The sequence below is a fragment of the Podarcis melisellensis genome (genome assembly GCF_964234715.1).
Source record: "Podarcis melisellensis genome assembly, chromosome: 5".
Taxonomy (NCBI): domain Eukaryota; kingdom Metazoa; phylum Chordata; class Lepidosauria; order Squamata; family Lacertidae; genus Podarcis; species Podarcis melisellensis.
This window is the reverse complement of record NC_138537.1, coordinates 89,058,143-89,079,201: the sequence shown is the minus strand read 5'-3', so window position 1 is coordinate 89,079,201 and position 21,059 is coordinate 89,058,143. Positions and strand designations below refer to the sequence as shown.

At 45.5% G+C, this 21,059-nt stretch overlaps 2 protein-coding genes across 5 annotated transcripts in view; one reads left to right on the top strand and one right to left on the bottom strand.

Moving 5' to 3' along the window:
- The window catches only part of ERICH6B (glutamate rich 6B), a 35,136-nt gene extending 19,387 nt beyond the window's left edge, over positions 1–15,749 (bottom strand). Inside the window, exons 1-10 of one of the 3 annotated variants that reach the window (XM_081911753.1) lie at positions 15,688–15,749; positions 14,939–15,017; positions 13,163–13,261; positions 12,422–12,514; positions 9,981–10,394; positions 8,053–8,125; positions 6,835–6,905; positions 4,698–4,763; positions 3,577–3,633; positions 2,028–2,059 (exon numbers count right to left, since the gene is read on the bottom strand). In XM_081911753.1, coding sequence (XP_081767879.1) covers positions 2,028–2,059; positions 3,577–3,633; positions 4,698–4,763; positions 6,835–6,905; positions 8,053–8,125; positions 9,981–10,365 — 684 coding nt within the window. In that variant the 5' untranslated portion in view covers positions 10,366–10,394; positions 12,422–12,514; positions 13,163–13,261; positions 14,939–15,017; positions 15,688–15,749. The remainder of the gene's footprint in view (positions 1–2,027; positions 2,060–3,576; positions 3,634–4,697; positions 4,764–6,834; positions 6,906–8,052; positions 8,126–9,980; positions 10,395–12,421; positions 12,515–13,162; positions 13,262–14,938; positions 15,018–15,687) is intronic. The other 2 variants (XM_081911755.1, XM_081911754.1) reach the window with 2 other exon arrangements.
- Positions 15,750–15,796: 47 nt separating this feature from the next.
- On the top strand, positions 15,797–19,693 carry CBY2 (chibby family member 2). Of its 2 annotated transcripts, none has more exons than XM_081911869.1 (2): positions 15,797–15,927; positions 18,559–19,693. In XM_081911869.1, the coding sequence occupies exon 2, from the start codon at positions 18,623–18,625 to the stop codon at positions 19,574–19,576; it is 954 nt and encodes a 317-aa protein (XP_081767995.1). In that variant the 5' UTR covers positions 15,797–15,927; positions 18,559–18,622; the 3' UTR covers positions 19,577–19,693. The 2 variants fall into 2 exon arrangements, with proteins under 2 accessions (XP_081767995.1, XP_081767996.1); XM_081911870.1 differs by having other exon boundaries at positions 15,807–15,931.
- Positions 19,694–21,059: the final 1,366 nt, after the last annotated feature.

The window sequence follows — 21,059 nt, the reverse complement described above, 5'->3', positions numbered from 1 at the left end:
GTAAAAAAAGAATGGGAGTGCCTAAATGAATACCTCAAAACTCAAGGTTCGAGGGCAGAAATCTGGCTGAGTCTGGAATAACCTTGTGAAGTGAAAGGATATGAAAGAAGGATTTATATCTAGATGTTAGGATAGAGATGATAAAGAAAACAGGAAGACACAATGAGAGATAAAGGAGGTGCTGTGGGATTGGTGGAAGTCAATGTCTTGTTGTTGTTTTAGTGTTTATAATATTAACTTGTGAGATATGGATATGTTTGTTGTTGTTGTTGTTGTTTTCTTTAGTTTTCGAATGTTGATTTTTGAGTGTTGTGTATTGTTATTTTTTGATATCTTCCGTGTTGTTGTTGTGTGGAAAATACTAATAAAATTTATTAATATATATATATATTTAAAAAAACCTAGCAATACACAGGAAAACATGTATATGAGGGGTTCCCAAACTTTTTTCAAAGAGGGCCAGATTTGATGAAGTGAATGTGTGTGTGGGACAACTAAAGTTGTTGAGCTTTTTTTAGGATTGAAATTGTTGAGCTCTTTTTTCGGGATTTTACCAGGAAACTGCCAACTGCCCCCCCCCCAAGTTGTCGAGCTTGACCTTTTTTACAATTTTAGCCCAAAGTTGTTGAGGGTTGAAGTTTTACCCCAGGAAATAAACTGCCACAGGGGCAGGATTATACCGACCCAAGGCTATATTCCTGATGTATATGAATGTGGTTTAGGCTCAGAGTCAAATCGCTTTTCCATGAGGAGGCCCCTTCTGTGATTCCAGACCAGGACAAATGACCAGCTCATCCAATACAACGGGATTGACTTAGGCTCCTTGAAAATATTCACTTTCATTTAAACAAATATTTAGAACTGTGAGGAAATGAGCGGACAACTGCGGTGGATGGGTGGGAATTCATATCTGCAGGAGAGTAGCTGTGCCAGTTACCGTATTTTTCGCCCCATAGGGCGCACCGGCCCATAGGTCGCACCTAGTTTTTTGGGGGGGAGGGAATAAAGAAAAAAAATATATTTCCCCCCCCCCCAGGCACGGGGCTGGGGCGGGAGAAGCCCGAGCTTCCCCCGACCCCAGCCCCCAGAACAGGCTGCTATCGGCAAGCCTGGGGAGCCGCAGGAAGTCGTGCCAATCTCCCCAGACTTGCGGATATCTGCCCAAAGGCTTCGGGATGCAGGCATCTCTCTTTGGGATGCAGGCAACTCTGCAAACCAGGTTGGGGAACAGCGGGATGGCGGCGCTCCGCCTCCCCGCTGTCCCCCGAGCTTGTGGGGCTGGTGGCTGGGAGAAGCGTGCTTCTCCCCACCGTCAGCCTCCAAACCAGGTCAGGGAATAGCGGGATGGCGGCGCTCCGCCTCCCCGCTGTCCCCCGAGCTTGTGGGGCTGCCTGATATCTGCACAATGCCCGGGGCATGCTGAGCAGCACGCCCCAGGCTTCGGGATGCAGGCTGCTATCTGCAAGCCTGGGGAGCCCGACGGGAACGCCCGCGGAGCTCCCAACGCTTGCGGATAGCTTCCTGAAGCCTGGAGAGCGATAGGGGTCCATGCGCACGGACCCCTCTCGCTCTCCAGGCTTCAGCGAAAGCCTGCATTCGCCCCATAGGACGCACACACATTTCCCCTTCATTTTTGGAGGGGGAAAAGTGCGTCCTATAGGGTGAAAAATACGGTAGGTGCGAACTATTGTGCCGAAAGAGGGCTTGTGTAATCCTTGGGTCTTGCGACCCTCTCTCTAAAATATTGCCTCAAGTAGTCAAAATCTACATTTCCAGGGCTTTTTTTCCCCCAGGGGGACTCACAGAAACTCAGTTCTGACACCTCTTAGGTGGGTGCCATTGCCATTCTAAGAGAATGAGGGAGGTTTCATGGTGAGTTCCGGCACCTCCTTTTTTCTAGAGAAATAGCACTATACATTCCCCACAGGTAGATCGTTATACATGACCATAGATGTCAATTGTACAAAACAAACCTCTACAAAGAGATGAACTACAATACTTTGGGTCCCAACGATACGTGATCTCACCTCAATAACTGACTCGTGGTCTTCAGAACTCTCTTTGAAGTTTCCAAGCAAACGCATCGGAAATATTTTAGAAGGGGGTAAATAGACAAAGATGGGAAACAAAGTTAATCCTTGGCAAAAAGCTTTTGCTAGCTTTGCTTCTTTGTTCAAAATGCAAGGTGCTTGGTGCAAACCAAGCCTAACGATAGGCAGAGGAGCCCTTTTCAGATAAATAGAAGACCAAACTTCCCAACTTATTTCTCTTTGTATGCGTCAAAGAGTGGTAGGAAAGTACAGTCATACCTTGGAAGTCAAACAGAATCCATTCCGGAAGTCCGTTCAACTTCCACAACATTCGGAAACCAAACTGCGGCTTCTGATAGGCTGCAGGAAGGTCCTGCAGCCAATCAGAAATCGCGGAAGCCCCATTCGGCTTCCAAAAATAGTTTGCAAACCAGAACAGTCACTTCCCGGTTTTGCAGTGTTCAGGAGCCAAAACTTTCCGAGAACTAAGCTGTTCAAAAACCAAGGTACGACTGTATACATATTTCACCAAATGTTCCTAAAATCTTAATTGACCTGCTCTTTCTTATTGGGTATTGTAATTCTCATTTTGCTGCTACCGTAAGCAATCTTAAACAAGAACACCTTCTATACCTCTGTGCAAATATGTGGGAGATTGCCTTGCTATAAACCAGTTGCCTCGGCTCTCTTGGGCTATATTTGGCTACTGTGTGGTCTCAGCCTACAGTTCAGGGTCTTGGGTTTGAATGTGCACCCCTTAACCCTTTTGAACATCAGCTGGGGAAGACTGGAAGGGATAAATCATCATAATTTACAGGAAGACTGCTGTGTGTGCACTGTGATAGGAATTCTGAGGTCTTAGATATATGGTAATGTTCATAAGTGTACCAACCAAGCACGGACATAGATCAGCACAGGAAGGCCGACCTGGAACCATTTTGATTCCTAAACTGAGCAAATGTTTTCTCTGCAAGGTCAAAATGGGAAACCTACCCATTGTCTCTTTCCTCACAAATCCTGTCTTAAGGGCACATTTAAGGGTGTGATCCTGTGACATGGCCCAGAACTAAGTATTTATCATTACAAAAGATTGGCCAGGCTACCCAGGCAATCCAATCAAGTAACCTGCCAGACAGGAGATAAACAACGACAGGAGAAAAACAACATTCAAATTTCTGTTTTAAGACAGCATTTTCTATGATGTAGGTATGATGTTTCTGGGGGTGGTCTTGATCTACAGGGTGGCAATTTCAAAAGTCTTTATAAGGCCTTGCGCACCATTGTTCTGGGTCCTCCTCCTTTCTTGAGGGTGAGGGGAGCACCCTGTTGCAACAGATCAATAAAGATCAAGCGTGGATTCGAACCACCGACCTTCTGATCGGCAAGTCCTAGGCTCTGTGGTTTAACCCATAGCACTACCTGCGTCCCATATGTGAAGGTGGTAGTTGAATGGAATACGATACCTTACAACCTTATTTCTGTATCAAATAGTTCAACCTGTGGCTGATGAGATGCCTTAAAACCTTATCAGTATGACAAGGCGTACCTTCACTGACCACTTCAGCGACATCTTTTTTTTCTAATATGCTGCGAACTATTAGCTCTGTGGAACAAACACACAAACAAAGACTTTTGTGGCCTTCTGAAACTGAACCTCAAGCTTCTTAAATGAAAAAAATCCCTATCAACAACTTGCCTCCTGCCTCCCCCGCCCCCCCACAAACTGATACGTTGATTGCAAGCAGGAGCAAGAGTCAACACTCATTGACATCTCTACCTTAACTAACACTTGATATCTTGTAGATGATTGTGTAAAACTGACTCCATTGAAGAGCATTGTGTTTGAGGTGACATGAAGCTCTGCAAACATTCTCTCTTTAGTTGATCTGTGATAGTTTATCCACGCACACAAAACACTGACACCAGTTATCAGGTGGCTAACATGTGAACAAGCTCTAGGAGAATGCATTCAATTGGGTCAATATGTCACTCCAGAGTTTCCCTGAAAGATCTACCGTATTTTTCGCTCTATAGGACCACTTTTTCCCCTCCAAAAGTGAAGGGGAAATGTGTGTGTGTCCTATGGAGCGAATGCAGGCTCCTTGGCTTCAGCGATATCAACGCGAAGCTTCTGAAACGCAGAGGGAGTGCTCCCTCCGTGCTCCGGAGGCTTTGCGTTGCTTTCGCTGAAGCCTGGAGAGCGAGAGGGGTCAGTGCGCACCAGGCTTCAGGGATAGCCGCCTGAAGCCTTCAGAGCGTAGCGCGAGTTCTCACAGCACTCTGGAGGCTTCGGGTTCCTTTCGCTGAAGCCGGGAGAGCAAGACTCTCCTGGCTTCAGCAGAGAGGGAGAGCTGTGCAGCGCCCCTTCAGCGAAGTGGGAGGAGAAATGGAAGGGGCTCTGTTTCTCCTGCCGCTTCGCTGAAGGGGCGCTGAGCAGAAAGGGGGAGATTTTTTTTCTTGTTCTCCCCCTCTAAAACAAGGTGCGTCCTATGGTCGGGTGCGCCCTATAGAGCAAAAAATACAGCAAACGTATTACCGTTCATTGTTCACCCTTCAATTGCTTCTACGGATCAGTTAAGAAAAGCATCATAAGGAGGTCTAGCCAAGCTACCATGGACACTTGAACCCCAATAATGTTAAGTACATCTTGCTGTTGCTAAAACTCACCCTCACTTTCTCCAACCAAAGGTCTCTCCTTGACAATCCTGCTTGCCTGCTCCACCTTCCTTCTCCCTGTGTGAGAAATACTGGTATATATCGCAATGCTGAGACAAGCAACATAAAACCCAATACATAACCAACGCAATAAAATACTGTATTCAACATGTAACGAAGGCAGCTGCCGAATACACTAACTGTACCGCCAGGACTTTAAAAAATTCACATGACGTGTCAAAAGCGAAAGCTTTGGCGTTTGCTGGAAGCAGCATAATCGCAGTGGCAGGCAAACCTCCATGGAAGAGAATTCCACAAATCCGCTCCACTTCCCAATGGGGAGGAAGAAGAAGAAGAAGAGTTTGGATTTGATATCCCGCTTTATCACTACCCGAAGGAGTCTCAAAGCGGCTAACAATCTCCTTTCCCTTCCTCCCCCACAACAAACACTCTGTGAGGTGAGTGAGGCTGAGAGACTTCAAGTGAGCTGAGAGACTTCAGAGAAGTATGACTAGCCCAAGGTCACCCAGCAGCTGCATGTGGAGGAGCGAAGACGTGAACCCGGTTCCCCAGATTACGAGTCTACCACTCTTAACCACTACACCACACTGGGTGGGGGACTTTGTCCAACGTTGCCCAGGGGATCCCGGTCACATCAGAGCCCGGCCAGCCAATCCACTTGCCGGGGGGGGGGGCATGCTGGGACCGTTTAAACCAAGGAGCGAGCCAGAGGGCTTCCTCTTTGGCTTGCTTCTTCAATCACCCGCCCTCCCTATTTTGCAGTTTTTAGGCACTGGCCTTGCTATGGACCTCGGTTGGTCGCCTTGGTTGTCCAAGGGGCCTGGTAGGAATTTTCCCCACTTGGCAAATTGGCACTTGGTTTTCGCCTACCTCGTAGCAATCGTCACAACTTTGTTAGGGTTGCGATTAGGCATTGTTAACCTTGTGTGGAGGAGGGGAGGTGTGGCCATCACCTGCCCTTCATTGCTTAAGGGTATTCCGTTAAAGGAATCCAGGGGTGTTGATCTTGTCTGAAGCCCGGTTGGGGGCTAGGGCCTTGACACGACCCCGATGGGAACACCAGGGGGAGCTTGAGTTGGTTCGCATCGACAGGGCTCCCCATACCGGTGGTTTACCCTTACCGGACTTCCTGCGCAGTGGGCAAGAGTCAGATATAGTCGGGTCCAATCAATGCCTAAGCCAATACCGCTCACATTCTGTAATTCAATAAAGTTGTGGCCTAATTTGCCCAATAACATAAACCTAATATCCGTGTCCTTGTGTGAGTTATTTCCCAATGAGGGGGTGGCTGCGGGGTCTCGACACGCAACTTAAAGGCTGCTATAAAGGTAAAGGGACCCCTGACCATTAGGTCCAGTCGTGGCCGACTCTGGGGTTGCGGCGCTCATCTCGCTTTACTGGCCGAGGGAGCTGGCGTACAGCTTCTGGGTCATGTGGCCAGCATGACTGAGCTGCTTCTGGTGAACCAGAGCAGCACACGGAAACGCCGTTTACCTTCCCGCTGGAGCAGTACCTATTTATCTACTTGCACTTTGATGTGCTTTCGAACTGCTAGGTTGGCAGGAGCAGGGACCGAGCAACGGGAGCTCACCCCGTCACGGGGATTTGAACCACCGACCTTCTGATCAGCAAGTCCTAGGCTCTGTGGTTTAACCCACAGCGCCACCCATGTCCCTATAAAGGCTGCTATAGAAGATGCTTTTTGAGGGTGGTGGAATAACCAAGAGGGCAACTTCTGTTGATCTTAACACCCAAGAGTGTCTGTAGGGAAAGAGGCAACCTGGGGCAAGTAAGAAATACATACCTACACAGAAGAGCAGAGCATTCCAAACCAATACAAAATTAGTGAAAACTGAATTTTAGACTTTGAAAGTGTGCAAATTCATCTTCCCTCTCCTCATTAATGGTTAGACATGATCTCTTAATTTTGTAGTAGTTTAAAGGAATCTAGCTAATAAAAGAAATAGCATTTGAGAGATAAAACCACAGCATTTTAAATGCAATCAAATTTTGCCAAGTCAGCCCAAAGCTGGTTTTCAACATGTACATATGCATGTGTCATTGTTTAGAACACACTCTCCGAAAAACAAAACCGTTTAAGGCCAGCACAGTATTCTTATTATCATACTTTTTTCTTCTGAACTCATGTCTGAGTAACTCCATTCTGTCTGAGTTTCCACATCTGTAACACCACCTCTTCTGCAATGGGAAAAGAAAGGTTCAGTAAGAGACTTCCTATTTTAACAAAGATACCCCATATATACGTCGGTGTTGTGTTGAGGGCAGGGGGAAAGAATTCTGAGCTACGTAATCCAAAGTTCTGTGCTCCACACACACACACAAAGTTTACGGTTGTAAATTTATATTGTAAACTGCTTTGAGGTGTGGTTGTTGTTTTTTTTACAGTCAAGCAGTATATAAATTTCATAAATAAAATAAAGCAGCATGGCAATGCTGAGTTTAGTTAACATCTGCAGTAGAGAAGGAGACCATTGTTTCTATTTGGACAGAAGGGAATTTTTCTCAATTCCCTGACAAATTGTAATTCTGCTGTTTCACACTGGAGTTTCCCTTTTAAATTCCTTTGCCCCAAAGTAGCTACCAGAAGATTAGCTGCAGAGTCCCCTGGTAGACTGAAATGCTATCCTACGGATTTATGAATATTGCTATTTCTGATGTCAGACTTGTTTTCATTGGTCGCTTTTCATAGATGCTGCCCGGTTGGTCCTGTGCAGAATGTGGAACATGCAATTACACTGGAAGATGAACAGGTGATTATCAAAGAACATTATCAGGCCCTGCAATAGCGTTGCCAGAGTGTATTTATGGTTTTCCTTGGAACTAGTTTTTGCCTCTTCCCTCCCCTCAACAAGGGATCATTTGTCAATTAGGAGTGATGCACAGATGTCAATTTTCAGATGGAAGAGGGCCTGTTCTGGTGGCTTTTTGGATTCAGTATCAGAAACAAGTCAGCACGGTTCTGAGCTAAACCATATCTTAAACTACTGATTCACCGTATTTTTCGCTCTATAAGACGCAGCAGACCACAAGACGCACCTAGTTTTTGGAGGAGGAAAACAAGAAAAAAAATATTCTGAATCTCAGAAGCCAGAACAGCAAGAGGGATCGCTGCGCAGTGAAAGCAGCAATCCCTCTTGCTGTTCTGGCTTCTGGGATAGCTGCGCAGCCTCCATTCACTCCATAAGACACACACACATTTCCCCTTACTTTTTAGGAGGGAAAAAGTGAGTCTTATAGAGCAAAAAATACGGTAATAGGCTGGCTGGCTGGCTGGACACAGCACCATTATTGGTGTTAATGAAATGTAGAGCAGAATGTTACTAACATTGTTGGCAACTCTGCTTTCATTGATGTTTGAGACTCAAGAACTGAAGATGATGGAGATCTCGTCTGGGAATCTGAAGGAAGAGAGAAAGGGACTTCTTTTAAAATCAACGGAATAAAACAGGGGTAAAAGTTGTCTCCGTTTCATTAGTTCAGAATAAAGGCTTCTTTCCTCTCCTGGGGAGAGTGCTATGAAGGGAGATTCCCAAAGCACTGAGCATAGAACTAGCAACCCACCTTGTACTGTAGGGCACCAGCAACAGCCATTGAGCTGTTGGGCAATGGGGAACCAACACAAGGGATTTTGGGCAGCTGGTTGGAACAACTCGCCTGTCACTCACATGACATCGTAACGCCATCGCGTTATTTTCAGGTGCGGTGAACCTGCTCACGTGCCAAATTTTACCTGCATGGCTGATCCAGATGAGGTTCTGACCCATGAGGTCAAAAATGTTTCCCATCCCTGGGCTAATGGGACTGGTCATCTTGACTACAGATTTGACTCAGCAAAAAATCTACCCAGGATATTATAAATAATAATAAAGCAATAAATAATAGAGACACAAGCAGCTTCAAATCCACATTAAACTCCCAGGTGGAAACTCCTGTTTCCCCAGCTGCTTTTGAGACTTTTTAAAAATAAATAAAATAATAAAATAAAATAAAATACTAGATTAAATTGTAGACTTCCCATATCTCATGTAGTTGAGCAAATCTCTATTTTGCTGGCTGACAGTAATGTATTTATTACTGCACTGGTTGCAACATTTGCCTTGGCTGCAAGTACCGTACTTTTCGCTCTATAAGACGCACCAGACCACAAGACGCACCTAGTTTTTGGAGGAGGAAAACAAGAAAAAAATATTCTGAATCTCAGAAGCCAGAGCAGCAAGAGGGATCGCTGCGCAGTGAAAGCAGAATTCCCTCTTGCTGTTCTGGCTTCTGGGATAGCTGCGCAGCCTGCATTCACTCCATAAGACGCACACACATTTCCCCTTACTTTTTAGGAGGGAAAAAGTGAGTCTTATAGAGCAGTGTTTCCCAAACGTTTTTGGGCAACGGCACACCTGTTTACTGAAAAAAAATCTCGCGGCACACCACCATTAAAGCCCCGCCCCGTGACGTCAGCGCGCAGCGTCACGCCGGGAGGGACGCACAAAAGTGAAAGTTTTTTCCCTCCCCCTTGCTGGGGAACCTCCAAGCTTTGGGGGTGGGAGGAGGCAGCAGAGCGAGGGACTGAGGGACGGCGGCAACTGAGGCGGCGGCGGCTGAGGCAGAGCTGGGAAGGGGGTTTCCAGGGGACACGGCAGCTCCTCGAAAGGCTTCTCTCAGCTGCGCTCAATCCGCCTCGGAGAGGATTTCCCCTCCGGTCCCATGCGTTCGTTTGGGGCATCGCTCCGGCTGCTCCCTCTCCCGCCGCGCAGGAGCGATGCCTCTCTCTGGCTCTCCCTCCGCGCAGGCTGAGGGAGGGAGGGAGGGGCGCGTGTGACCCGTCTCTGCTGGGAGACCAAACCCAGCGAGGCAGAGTCGCGCGGAGGCGCCCAGGCAGCGCTGCCGGCTGCGAGGAGGAGCGCCAGGCAGCAGCAGGAGGCGCGGCCTCTCCTCGCCGCCGCCGCCCCGCCTCTCGCCGCCCGACTCGCCCGCCTCCCTCCAGGCATCTCGCGGCACACGAGGCAACGTCTCACGGCACACTCGTGTGCCGCGGAACACCGGTTGGGAAACACTGTTATAGAGCAAAAAGTACGGTAAGTTGAGAGCTAGGCACCAAGACAAATTTCATAAGGAGGAATGTGAGATGTGGAGTGCTAAACTTATGCAGGTGTGATTTTTGCATTTTTGTATGTTTGCTTTGCTGCTGCTGCTGTTGTTCAATTTTAAATCAATTATTTGTACTTTATGCATTGTGCCCAGAAAGTCTCAAATACTCACCAGGGAATAATATACAGGTACCTTTTTTTGAGGATTGTTCAGTGTTTTCTGAGACATCTTTGCATGCGTCCTCTACATGGATAACAACAGAAGCTGCCTTTGGTTCTTTTTCCTCGGACAGACTTTGCTCCTTCCTTCGACTTGTAGTAGCTTCGCTCTTATTCAGAAAGAGATTGCTCTGTGTAATGAACGCTTCTATTGACTCTCTAGCAAGGGCAGATTTAGAAGCAGAATTCTTCTCTTGCAGTTTCTTAACGTTTTCTTCAGTGAGAAGCAAGCTGGAAGAGTTGGGATCCGCTGGCTGGGATGTAGAAAGTGAATTGGTTCTTTTTGATTCCAAATGGTCTTTACTACCAGGCCCAGGCAGCTTCCGTCCACTTGACATATTGTCAACACAAAAAAGGAGACTGGGCTCTGAAAGCAATAAAGGAAACAAAGGGACAATGAAATAATAAATATTAATATTATTTACCCGTCCTTCACCCTGAGCTCCTGGGGCCGGTTACAACTACAGTGATACCTCAGGTTAAGTACTTAATTCGTTCTGGAGGTCCGTTCTTAACCTGAAACTGTTCTTAAACTGAAACACCACTTTAGCTAATGGGGCCTCCCGCTGCCGCCACACGATTTCTGTTCTCATCCTGAAGCAAAGTTCTTAACCTGAGGTACTATTTCTGGGTTAGCAGAGTCTGTATCCTGAAGCGAATGTAACCTGAGGTAAGGTAAAGGTAAAGGTACCCCTGCCCGTACGGGCCAGTCTTGACAGACTCTGGGGTTGTGCGCCCATCTCACTTAAGAGGCCAGGGGCCAGCGCTGTCCGGAGACACTTCCGGGTCACGTGGCCAGCGTGACATCGCTGCTCTGGCGAGCCAGAGCCGCACACGGAAACACCGTTTACCTTCCCGCTGGTAAGCGGTCCCTATTTATCTACTTGCACACAGAGGTGCTTTCGAACTGCTAGATTGGCAGGCGCTGGGACCGAGCAGCGGGAGCGCACCCCGCCGCAGGGATTTGAACCGCCGACCTTTCGATCGGCAAGTCCTAGGCGCTGAGGCTTTAACCCACAGCGCCACCTGCGTCCCTGTAACCTGAGGTACCACTGTATTAAAACACAATGTTTAAACAATTTTAAAGCCACTTATGAGCACAAAAAACAGGTAGGTCCTAAAACAGGGCTATCAGACGTCCCCACTTCCCGGGGACACTCCCCATATTTGCAAATCTGTCCCCGGACAAATTCCGTCTCCGGAATGTCCCCAGATTTGTAAATTTGTCCCTGGGAAACGTGGCAGTGGCAGCCTCAGCAGCCCAAAGCCAGCCTGTTAGCGCAGTTGGCTCTGGCTGGCTTCAGGAGCTGCTGACTGCTGTGGCACCCGCCATTTTTCCTCCGCCACGGCAGCAAGCATCTCCTAAAGCCAGCAGAGCCAACTGCACTACCAGGCTGGCTGGATAGTGTTCTCGGAGCTACCAGCATAAGTTTGACCAAACTGCGGGAGGCAGTGGAAGACAGAAGTGCCTGGCGTGCTCTGGTCCATGGGGTCACAAAGAGTCCTGGGCAACGGCTGCCCGCCCGTGACTTCCGAGCCTCCCCTGATCTGTCAAAACAAAGGGGGAAGGGGGCAGGAGATCAGGGAAGGTTTGGGAGTCATGGGCACGCGGCGTACCGTTGCCTAGTTATTTGAAAACTTTGCATTTATGTCTCACAGGGTGCAAAAGAAGGGCTTTGCACCCCCCCCCATAATTTTTATTAAGTTTCCATTTGCCAGATTAAACATAACATACCAATTAGTCCAAATTATATCAATACACCTCATAAAGTCCAAATGTGGAGTGTGTAACCTGAAGCGTATGTAACCTGAGGTACCACTGTATTTTTAAAAACACATATCAAAAGAGCACAAAATCCAAATACAGTGGTACCTGAGGTTACGTACGCTTCAGGTTACATACGCTTCAGGTTACAGACTCCGCTAACCCAGCAATATTACCTCGGGTTAAGAACTTTGCTTCAGGATGAGAACAGAAATCGTGCTCCGGTGGCACGGCAGCAGCGGCAGGCCCCATTAGCTAAAGTGGTGCTTCAGGTTAAGAACAGTTTCAGGTTAAGTACGGACCTCCAGAACGAATTAAGTACTTAACCCGAGGTACCACTGTATCGAGATTACTCTGAATCTCCTGACTTCCCCCCCGCCATCCCTTCCATGGGTCCTTTCGATTCTATTTTCAACTGCATATCAATACTTCTTCTATTTTGCATCTTCCTAGATTACAAGTGTATTTAAATCCTGCTAATGTTTTGACCTGTTTACAATGATTATAAACATTTCCCATTCTTTTTTAAATTTCTTGTCTTTTTGATTCCTGAGCTTTCCAGTTAATTTTCGCCATTTCGGCATAGTCCAGCAACTTGATTTGCCATTAATGGTATGTTTCTCTCTTACCACTTGTGGTTTGAAATTTCTGTAGCAGCACTCTTAATGGTACAAAAACATTCTCCAGTCACTATCCACTGAGATCGTTGCACTGGATCTATGCTATAAAGAAAAGTTACAGAAGTTTTTTGTTGTTGTTGTTAATAAATAAAATATATCTTTCTTACACTTATCGTGTGTGTGTGTGAGAGAGAGAGAGAAAGAGAGAGAGACAGACAGACAGACAGAAATTCCCAGGAAGCAGGATATTTCTTTTGAATTTGTGCGGTCCGAGGGCTTGGGATTGCAAAGAAAGCAATTGGCTTCAGGCACAGAAATTGTTTAGCTCTCTGTTGTGGATTTTTTATCTTATTTTTAAGTTTCTCAGTCAATTAAACCAGAAAATAAATTGTATTTGAAAACCATCAATGGGGCTGACTAGGCTTGTAGGATTACAATAAGTTTTGTAAGGAGAACTATATGAAATATTACAGTAAAAAATCTAAGTGAGTGGATCTTAAGGACTATTAAAAGTAATAGTTAAGATAATCAAATGCAAGACTAAGAGATGAAGGCAGAAAATCACTAGACGTGGTTGATGGAAGTCTTAGGCATATAGCCAAAATGTAGTATATGATAAGAGGAGAAGTTATGTTTTGGTTGGAAAATATTTGTAAAAACTAATAAAAATATATTAAAAAACAACCATCAATGGGGAGAGTAAATTCCAGGGAAATCATGATCAAAGTGCAGAACCTATGTTGCATTTACCTTACTCTTGAGGTGGCTTAGTAGGTATGCAAGTGCCCTTTCTTTCATTCCACATATCATCTCACCAGAAGTATGATCTCTGCGGTCTTCCCCAGGCACCTGTACGTCAATTAAAGCCCAGAAGAAGACATCATGAGGCAATTCCTCTCCTGGGACTTTTCTGGATCAGGAAGTGTTGTCAGCCAGGGACGCTTCGGAGTACTGGATAAATGTCCCATGGAAAGAAAAACACACTCCAACCTTGGCTACCTTGCAACAATAAGGTAAGGTCAAAACTAGAGCTGGGCGATATATCGGCATATTGTCCAAAACCGGTTTGAAGTCGATATCGTAATAACGGTTTCATAATTTTTGACCTGGCAATATATTGTGAATCGTGTGTGTGCTATGCAAAAATCACAATGTGGGAAAAACATTGTCAGCCAGCTAATGCCTCTATATAGCTCCATCCTTATTACAGATGTTGTGATATATCAGTATATTGCAATGTTTAAAGGGTAAGGGTAAAGGGACCCCTGACCATTAGGTCTAGTCGCGGCTGACTCGGGGGTTGCGGCGCTCATCTCGCTTTATTGGCCGAGGGAGCTGGCGTACAGCTTCCGGGTCATGTGGCCAGCATGACTAAGCCGCTTCTGGTGAACCAGAGCAGCGCATGGAAACACCGTTTATCTTCCCGCAGGAGCGGTACCTATTTATCTACTTGCACTTTGACGTGCTTTTGAACTGCTAGGTTGGCAGGAGCAGGGACCGAGCAACGGGAGCTCACCCCGTCGTGGGGATTCGAACCGCCAACCTTTGGATCGGCAAGTCCTAGGCTCTCTAGTTTAACCCACAGCGCCACCCGTGTCCCCTATTGCGATGTTTGGCTGGTGATATATGACAATGTTGAAAGCCAGATATTGCCCAGCCCTGATCAAAATCTACACTGATCAAAATGCTAAAGAAATTCTCAAGTGCCTCAAGAGCAAGGCAGTAAAATGGAAACCTCTTTTGCAGAGGAAGATTTTGGTAAAGCATTAATAATAATAATAATAATAATAATACTGTATTGCCCCAAATATAAACCACACTCCCCCCCCAAAAAAATTCTGACTGTGAAAAGTTAAAGTGCAGCTTACATTTGTGACCTTACAAAAATTGGCTTTTATGATAACGCTGCTGAAATAGACAATTACATACGGTAAAACAAACAAAAAAAGTTTTTTTGCCAAATTGCAAGCTTGAGGCTGTTATGCAATAAATTCTAATGTCATTCATCGCTTTCCCTGTATTTTACAGTACAGTATTGATTTTTTTATTTGCATTTACACTGCTATGAACAGGTGTTTAACTCTCTAGGACCCATAGGATTTTCTTCTACATTTCCCATTTACATGCCTGTGGAATTGTAGCAATTGAATAGCAATTTGAGATTTTAGCAATTGTATGGTAACTTTTGCGGGCTTGAGATCAAAGGCTTAAATTGGCTTGGAATTACAATTCTACCAACTGCAGCAATTTTCAGCCTGTAACCCAGTTTTAAGACTTATATCTGGGTATTTTTCTCCCCCCCCCCTTTAATTTTAAAGGTGTGGCTTCTTTGTGGGTGTGGCTTATATTTGGGGCAATACGGTGATGATGATGATGGTGATAATAATAATAATAATAATAGCTTTGTTATTGTTCTTTATTATTTAATGTACTACCCGGTCCTTTAACTTAAGGTCCCAGGGTGGGTTACAACATTAAAACACAATGTCACAACACAATATTAAAAACAGTTTTGAAACAACTTACAGCTGTCCCATTGATCCTGCACCCCTCCGCTGAGGAACTCACAGGGGAGTTCATGAAGGGCTATTCCATTCTCAGAATTCTGTTGGGGTGGTTTAGGGAGACAAAGAGAGAGTTGCTGGGTGAAAGTTTCAAGGTCTTTTGAACTAAGGCTACAGCACACCTGCACACACACGGGGAATGGCAGTGGCTGGACTTGTGAGAACTATTTAAAATATACAAGGGGAGCAGACAGCTTTGAAAGGCAACATTAGTGCACATTTTAATAATTATCCACTCAATCAACAAAACAACATAGTGTAGTCGGTCATTATAATTCCTATTTACGATGGGGAAACTGGAGCGAGGCAGTAATGTGTTACTTCAGGTCACCTGTTATGTACTGAAGTTCTCACCCTGGGCCAGCAGGGGGATAGTGTAGATAGTTATGCAAATAAGGGATCGAAAGTGACGTTCAGTGATTGGATAGTTTTAGAAAATTGTTACAGTTACGTTGTACTGGAGCTCTATATAAGCAGGCTGACTGAACCCTTCAGTTCAGTTCTGTTCTGGCCTGTGAATAAACAAGAGCTGTTTGAAGAATCGCTGTGTCGTCTGATATGTTCACCCATAACTTAACGTCACCAATGACCACAACAGGGGTATCATCCCAAGTCTGATAAACGCTCTGATGTGCTGCAATGAAGTTATTGTTGAGAAACTCTCGACTCTGAATCCGACTTTAATGAAAACCCATTTACAAAATACTTTACCTCCCTCCTTCAGCACTTGCTTGGTTTCTAGATGTGCTTAGATGCTGCTTCAGTGTCACAATGGATCTGACACGCCCCCCCCCCTTTTGTTGCATGGACCTGTGAACAGTTTGTTCCTGTAGCAGCAAGCAGCACTGGAAACCAGTTTGAAGGAAGGAAAGCTGGCGGCAACTCTCCCTTCGTGGTCCATGCTACATGTACGGTATCTGAAAGCGTAAGGAAGAACACTTTCAGGAGAAAGTAAGTACAGCCAAATTTAGCCACACACTTCAGCCTCTGCCCCCTAGACTTCTGTCTCAGCAGACATCCTTCACAGATCTGCAGATACTTTTTTCCCTGGAAAGCTGAACTGTCTGTCCTCTTACCTATTCTCATACATACAGCACAAGTAACATGAGCTGTAGCTCATCTATGACTCAGTAGCAGTCAGTGGTACCTGGGGTTGAGAACTTAATTCGTTCTGGAGGTCCGTTCTTAGCCTGAAACTGTTCTTAACCTGAGACACCACTTTAGCTAATGGGGCCTGCCGCTGCCACACAATTTCTGTTCTCGCCCTGAAGCAAAGTTCTTAACCCGAGGTACTATTTCTGGGTTAGCGGAGTCTGTAACCTGAAGCGTCTGTAACCTGAAGCGTCTGTAACCTGAGGTACCACTGTATTTAACTGAATCAAGGCTGAGGGCTTATCCACACTTCCCATTTGCCAGACTCTTTCCAGGCAGAAGTCGACATTTTAACACTCCGTGACTGAGCATTGTTTTGTTTTTTTCACCTGAGCTTTCCCTGCTTAAAACCTGCTCTTTAAAGCTGATTTGGAGCAAACGTCAATTCAGATGCTCGTGGGGAAACCTCCGGATCAAAATTAAGGGTGCTTGGACACTTTAATTGCCTTGATAGAATTGTAGAGCTGGATGGGACCCAAGGGTCATCTAGTCCAACCCGCTGCAATGCAGGCATCTTGGCTATAGCATCCATGACAGATAGCCACCCAACCTCTGCTTAAAAACCTCCAAGGAAGGAGAGTCCACTGCCTCCCAAGGGAGACCGTTCCACTGTCAAACAGCTCTTACTGCCAGAAAGTTTCCCCGTATGTTTAGTTGGAATCTGCTTTCTTGTAACTTGAACCCATTGGTTTGAGTCCTGCGCCCCAGAGCAGGAGAAAACAAGCTTGCTCCCTCTTCCATGGGACAGCTCTTGGGATATGTGAAGATGGCTCTCGTATCTCCTGTCACTCTCCTCTTTACCAGGCTAAACATACCCAACTCCTTCGATTTTCTAAAACTATCCAATCACTGAACATCACTTTAGATCCCTTATTTGCATAACTATCTACGCACCAGACCACAAGACGCACATCGTTTTTGGAGGAGGAAAACAAGAAAAAATATATTCTGAATCTCAGAATCCAAAACAGCAAGAGGGATCTCTGCGCAGTGAAAGCAGCAATCCCTCTTGCTGTTCTGGCTTCTGGGATAGCTGCGCAGCCTGCATTCGCTCCATAAGATGCACACAACATTTCCCCTTACTTTTTAGGAGGGGAAAAGTGAGTCTTACAGAGCAAAAAATACAGTAACGAGCTTGGCAAGATGATAATTGTATGCAGGCCCTCAACATCGGGCACTCAAGAGCACAAAAGGATTTCTGGATGAGCCCTCATGAATTGCAGTTCCCAGCAACCCTTACCAAACTAGTGCCCCAAATCCTTTGAGGGAAAGAACTTGCTTCCAATGTGCTTTAAAGATATTGTGTGCACCCAGCCTACGCCTGACCTTTATTGAGTATTCCTTCCGATTTGTTTACTGGGTGGTTTTATAACAACAGCCTACATTCATCCCAATTTGCTTGTAGGGTGTTGACACACCTTGCTGTTTATCATCAGTTCATCCCCATCATTTTCCTGCAAAGCTACAAAAAGTCCCTCGGTATTTTTTTTAAAAAGTGGATTTGTTGCACTACGGCAACAGAGTGCTTTAATCCACTTTTAATTGTGAATGTTCCGGTATGAGCTTGCTTCCCTCCTGCGAAATACTGACAGCCTGGAGGGTCTGCAGGAAGACAGCTCAACATACACGTCAGCTGTCTGAACAATGCTGCCTAGCGTCCTGAACTGGTGTCCTTTAGGGATATTTTCCATAAGGCTTCTAGCTCTGCCATCTCAATTTCAATATGGAGATATTGAAGTTAGGGCTGCCATACATCCAGTTGTTCCAGGACATGTCTGGGATTCGGCCAGCAAAATGGCGCCCGGGTGAATTTCTGCTGAATCAGCAAAATGTCCGGGAAAACCTGGACGTGTGGCAAGTTGGGATAATTTTTAAAAATCAATAATAATAATAATAATAATAATCAAATAAAAGCCCCAAAACAAGCTGCTTCATCATACATGTACACTGTGACAAACAAGATACGTTGCTGTGTATTTAAGTGCATGGCTGGTTTGGCCCTCAAATGATGTTGGGAAGAAAAGTTACACAAAGAGAAGAGGCTGATTAGTAGTAACTGCTTAGGTAGTGTCAGAGTTGACTTAAAGCTTTGCAAGAGCTTACATCAAGGCCCTTCTCCCCTAAAGTGACTTTATAAACTCCCCAGACATATAAGATCAGTAAGGATTAAAAGAAACAAACAAGGAATTCACAAAGAGAAAGTGAAAACATAGTTTGGATATGCTATGGTCTCTGTATTGACTTGAAAACAGCTTTGTTTCATTGCTTAATTTCAGTGGCTTATCGTCTTAATAATGAAGGCATTGTCTTTTGATTCCCCGTCTGTTGTTTCTGAAGCGCCAGTGGTAGATTTTTGTACTGCTTGCAGATAAATACTGTTGCTGAACTGCTAAGGAAATTGTTTGACGTGTCTCTCTTTGTTTCATGCAGTAATCCAGCCCTTCAGTCGTTCTTTTGAACCAATGCATGTACCAGTAGCTGCTAGGTGGTAAAAATGGATTACATCCCACCACGGGTCAAACTGAGCGATGACACCTTTATCTTCATAGACGGCAAGTGGGTGAACGAAACCTATATTCAGTCAGCACTCTCTTCCGCCACAGAAGCCCGACAGAAGCACTCAGGCAAGAAAATGCACAGTGACTGGACCCTTTGGGAAGAGAACAAAGCCCTTTGGGAGGAAAACAAAGCCCTCCGAGTGGAAAACAGGGCTCTCCGGGATGAGAACAAGGCCCTGCAGTCCCTTCGGATGGAGAACAAGGGCATCCAGGTTATTTATGACGAGAGTCTCCAGCAAGTCCTCCAGAAAGAAAGCCACCCTCTAGCAGCCCTTCCGCTCATAGCAGGGCTCAAGGATGGTATGGGGGAGAAAGCCCTTCAGGTTTTTAGAGACGAGAAGAAAGCGCTTCAGATCTTCCGGGAAAAGAATATGGCTCTGAAGGTCTACCCAGAGGAGAAGAAGCCCTCCCCATTGCTGCAGGAAAAGCAACCTGCTCAGTCATCAGCAAATGACTTTACCCCAGCCCAGGAAACCAGTAAAATTGTAGGTCAGGAAGCCAGTAACACGACTGCACCGGCCGAAGCAGCTGAAGCTGTCCAGGAAAGCCAAGGGGAGAGGAGAGTTTTGTCAGTTCAAGAAAGAAACAAAGCCTTATTGCCATTGAAGGAGAACGAGGCACTTGAAGTTGTCCAGAAACTGAACGAAACTGTTCTGTGGCTCCTAAGAGAGAACCATGCACTACTGGAAGAAAAACAGGACCTCCAGACCATCCAAGGAGGAAACAAAATGCTTTGGGAGGAGAACAAAAAACTGAAGCTCCAGCAAAAAGCCATCAAAGTTGCGATCAGCAAGATCATTGCTCAGATGGATCTTCTGCATGAGGAGCTCCACTCCTTTGACCCCATGGAGGAGTCCGAGACTGGAATGAAGAATCCCGAAAGTGCTTGAAACTTGAGTTAGCTGCAGGGAGAGATGTTAGGGTGCATAGCAGGCAGTTCACATTTGTAAAATTATCTCTCTCCTGCGTCTTAAACCTGAATAAAGTTCTGTTGTGGATTCAGGAAAGCAGTGATGAGCTTCTAAAAATGTTTTAAATGTTGTGATAGGAATTTTGAGGTCTTAGTTATATGTCAAATGTTCATAAGTGTACCAACCAAGCACGTACATAGATCAGCACAGGAAGACCGACCTGGAACCATTTTTGATTCCCAAACTGACCAAATGTTTTCCCTGCCAGTATGGCGTGGTGTAGTGGTTAAGAGCGGTGGACTCGTAATCTGGTGAACCGGGTTCGCGTCTTCACTCCTCCACATGCAGCTGCTGGGTGACCTTGGGCCAGTCACACTTCTCTGAAGTCTCTCAGCCCCACTCACCTCACAGAGTGTTTGTTGTGGGGGAGGAAGGGAAAGGATAATGTTAGCCGCTTTGAGACTCCTTAAAGGGAGTGAAAGGCGGGATATCAAATCCAAACTCTTCTTCTTCTTCTGCAAGGAGGGAGGGGGGGGTGTCAGGGAGCCTTCCCATTGTCTCAGGAATTGAGTAATCAGCATTTTGATGGGTGACAGACTATCAGGAAATGCAATCAGATAATGGGTGACAGAGTATCAGGAAAGGAAATCAGATAACCTGGCAAACAGGAAAAACAACATTCAAATTTCTGTTTTAGACCGCCTTTTCTGGGATGTAGGTATGATGTGTCTGAGGGGTAGTCTTAGGTTACACCCCTTCTGTGATGTATGTATGATGTTTCTGGGGGTGCTCTTGATCTACAGGGTGGCAATTTCAAAAGTCCATATAAGGCCTTGCATGCCATTGTTCTGGGTTCCTCCTCCCTCCTTCGTGTGGTGAGTGAGGACCCTGTTGCAACAGATCAATAAAGAACAGGCTTACTAGCTGCTTTGCATCTCAATATTTTCTGCTGGCCTCTGTTATTTTCTCCTACCAATAGGGAACCTATATGGGCTCTTGGATACCCCATGAGGGAAAAAGGGCAGATTTTTGTTTACAACAATGGTTATACCTTCATTTTACAAAGAGGTTTGAATAACATGTAAGGAAAGATCACAGAATCATAGAATTGTAGTGGGAAGGGACCCCAAGAATCATCTAGTCCTGAAATGCAGGAATCCATAAATGCAACTTTTCAGTCACCGTGGTAACAAGGATGAGGCTCAGAAAGGCTTTGCATTTTTTATTATTATTTGGATTTTTTTTGCTAAGCTTCAGATTCCTTAATCTCCACACCCTTTGAATGTAAACTACTCATAAGCCCAGTTTGGACATGACATTAAAACTACATGAAAAGCGATTGGAAGTAGGGGCTTAAACTAACCATAGTTGCTGTTTCATCTGAACTGAAGACTATAAGCCAAGAACAGAAACTTATGTCCTGATCATAAGTTTGGTTCAATGAGCTGTAGTTTAAACTAAC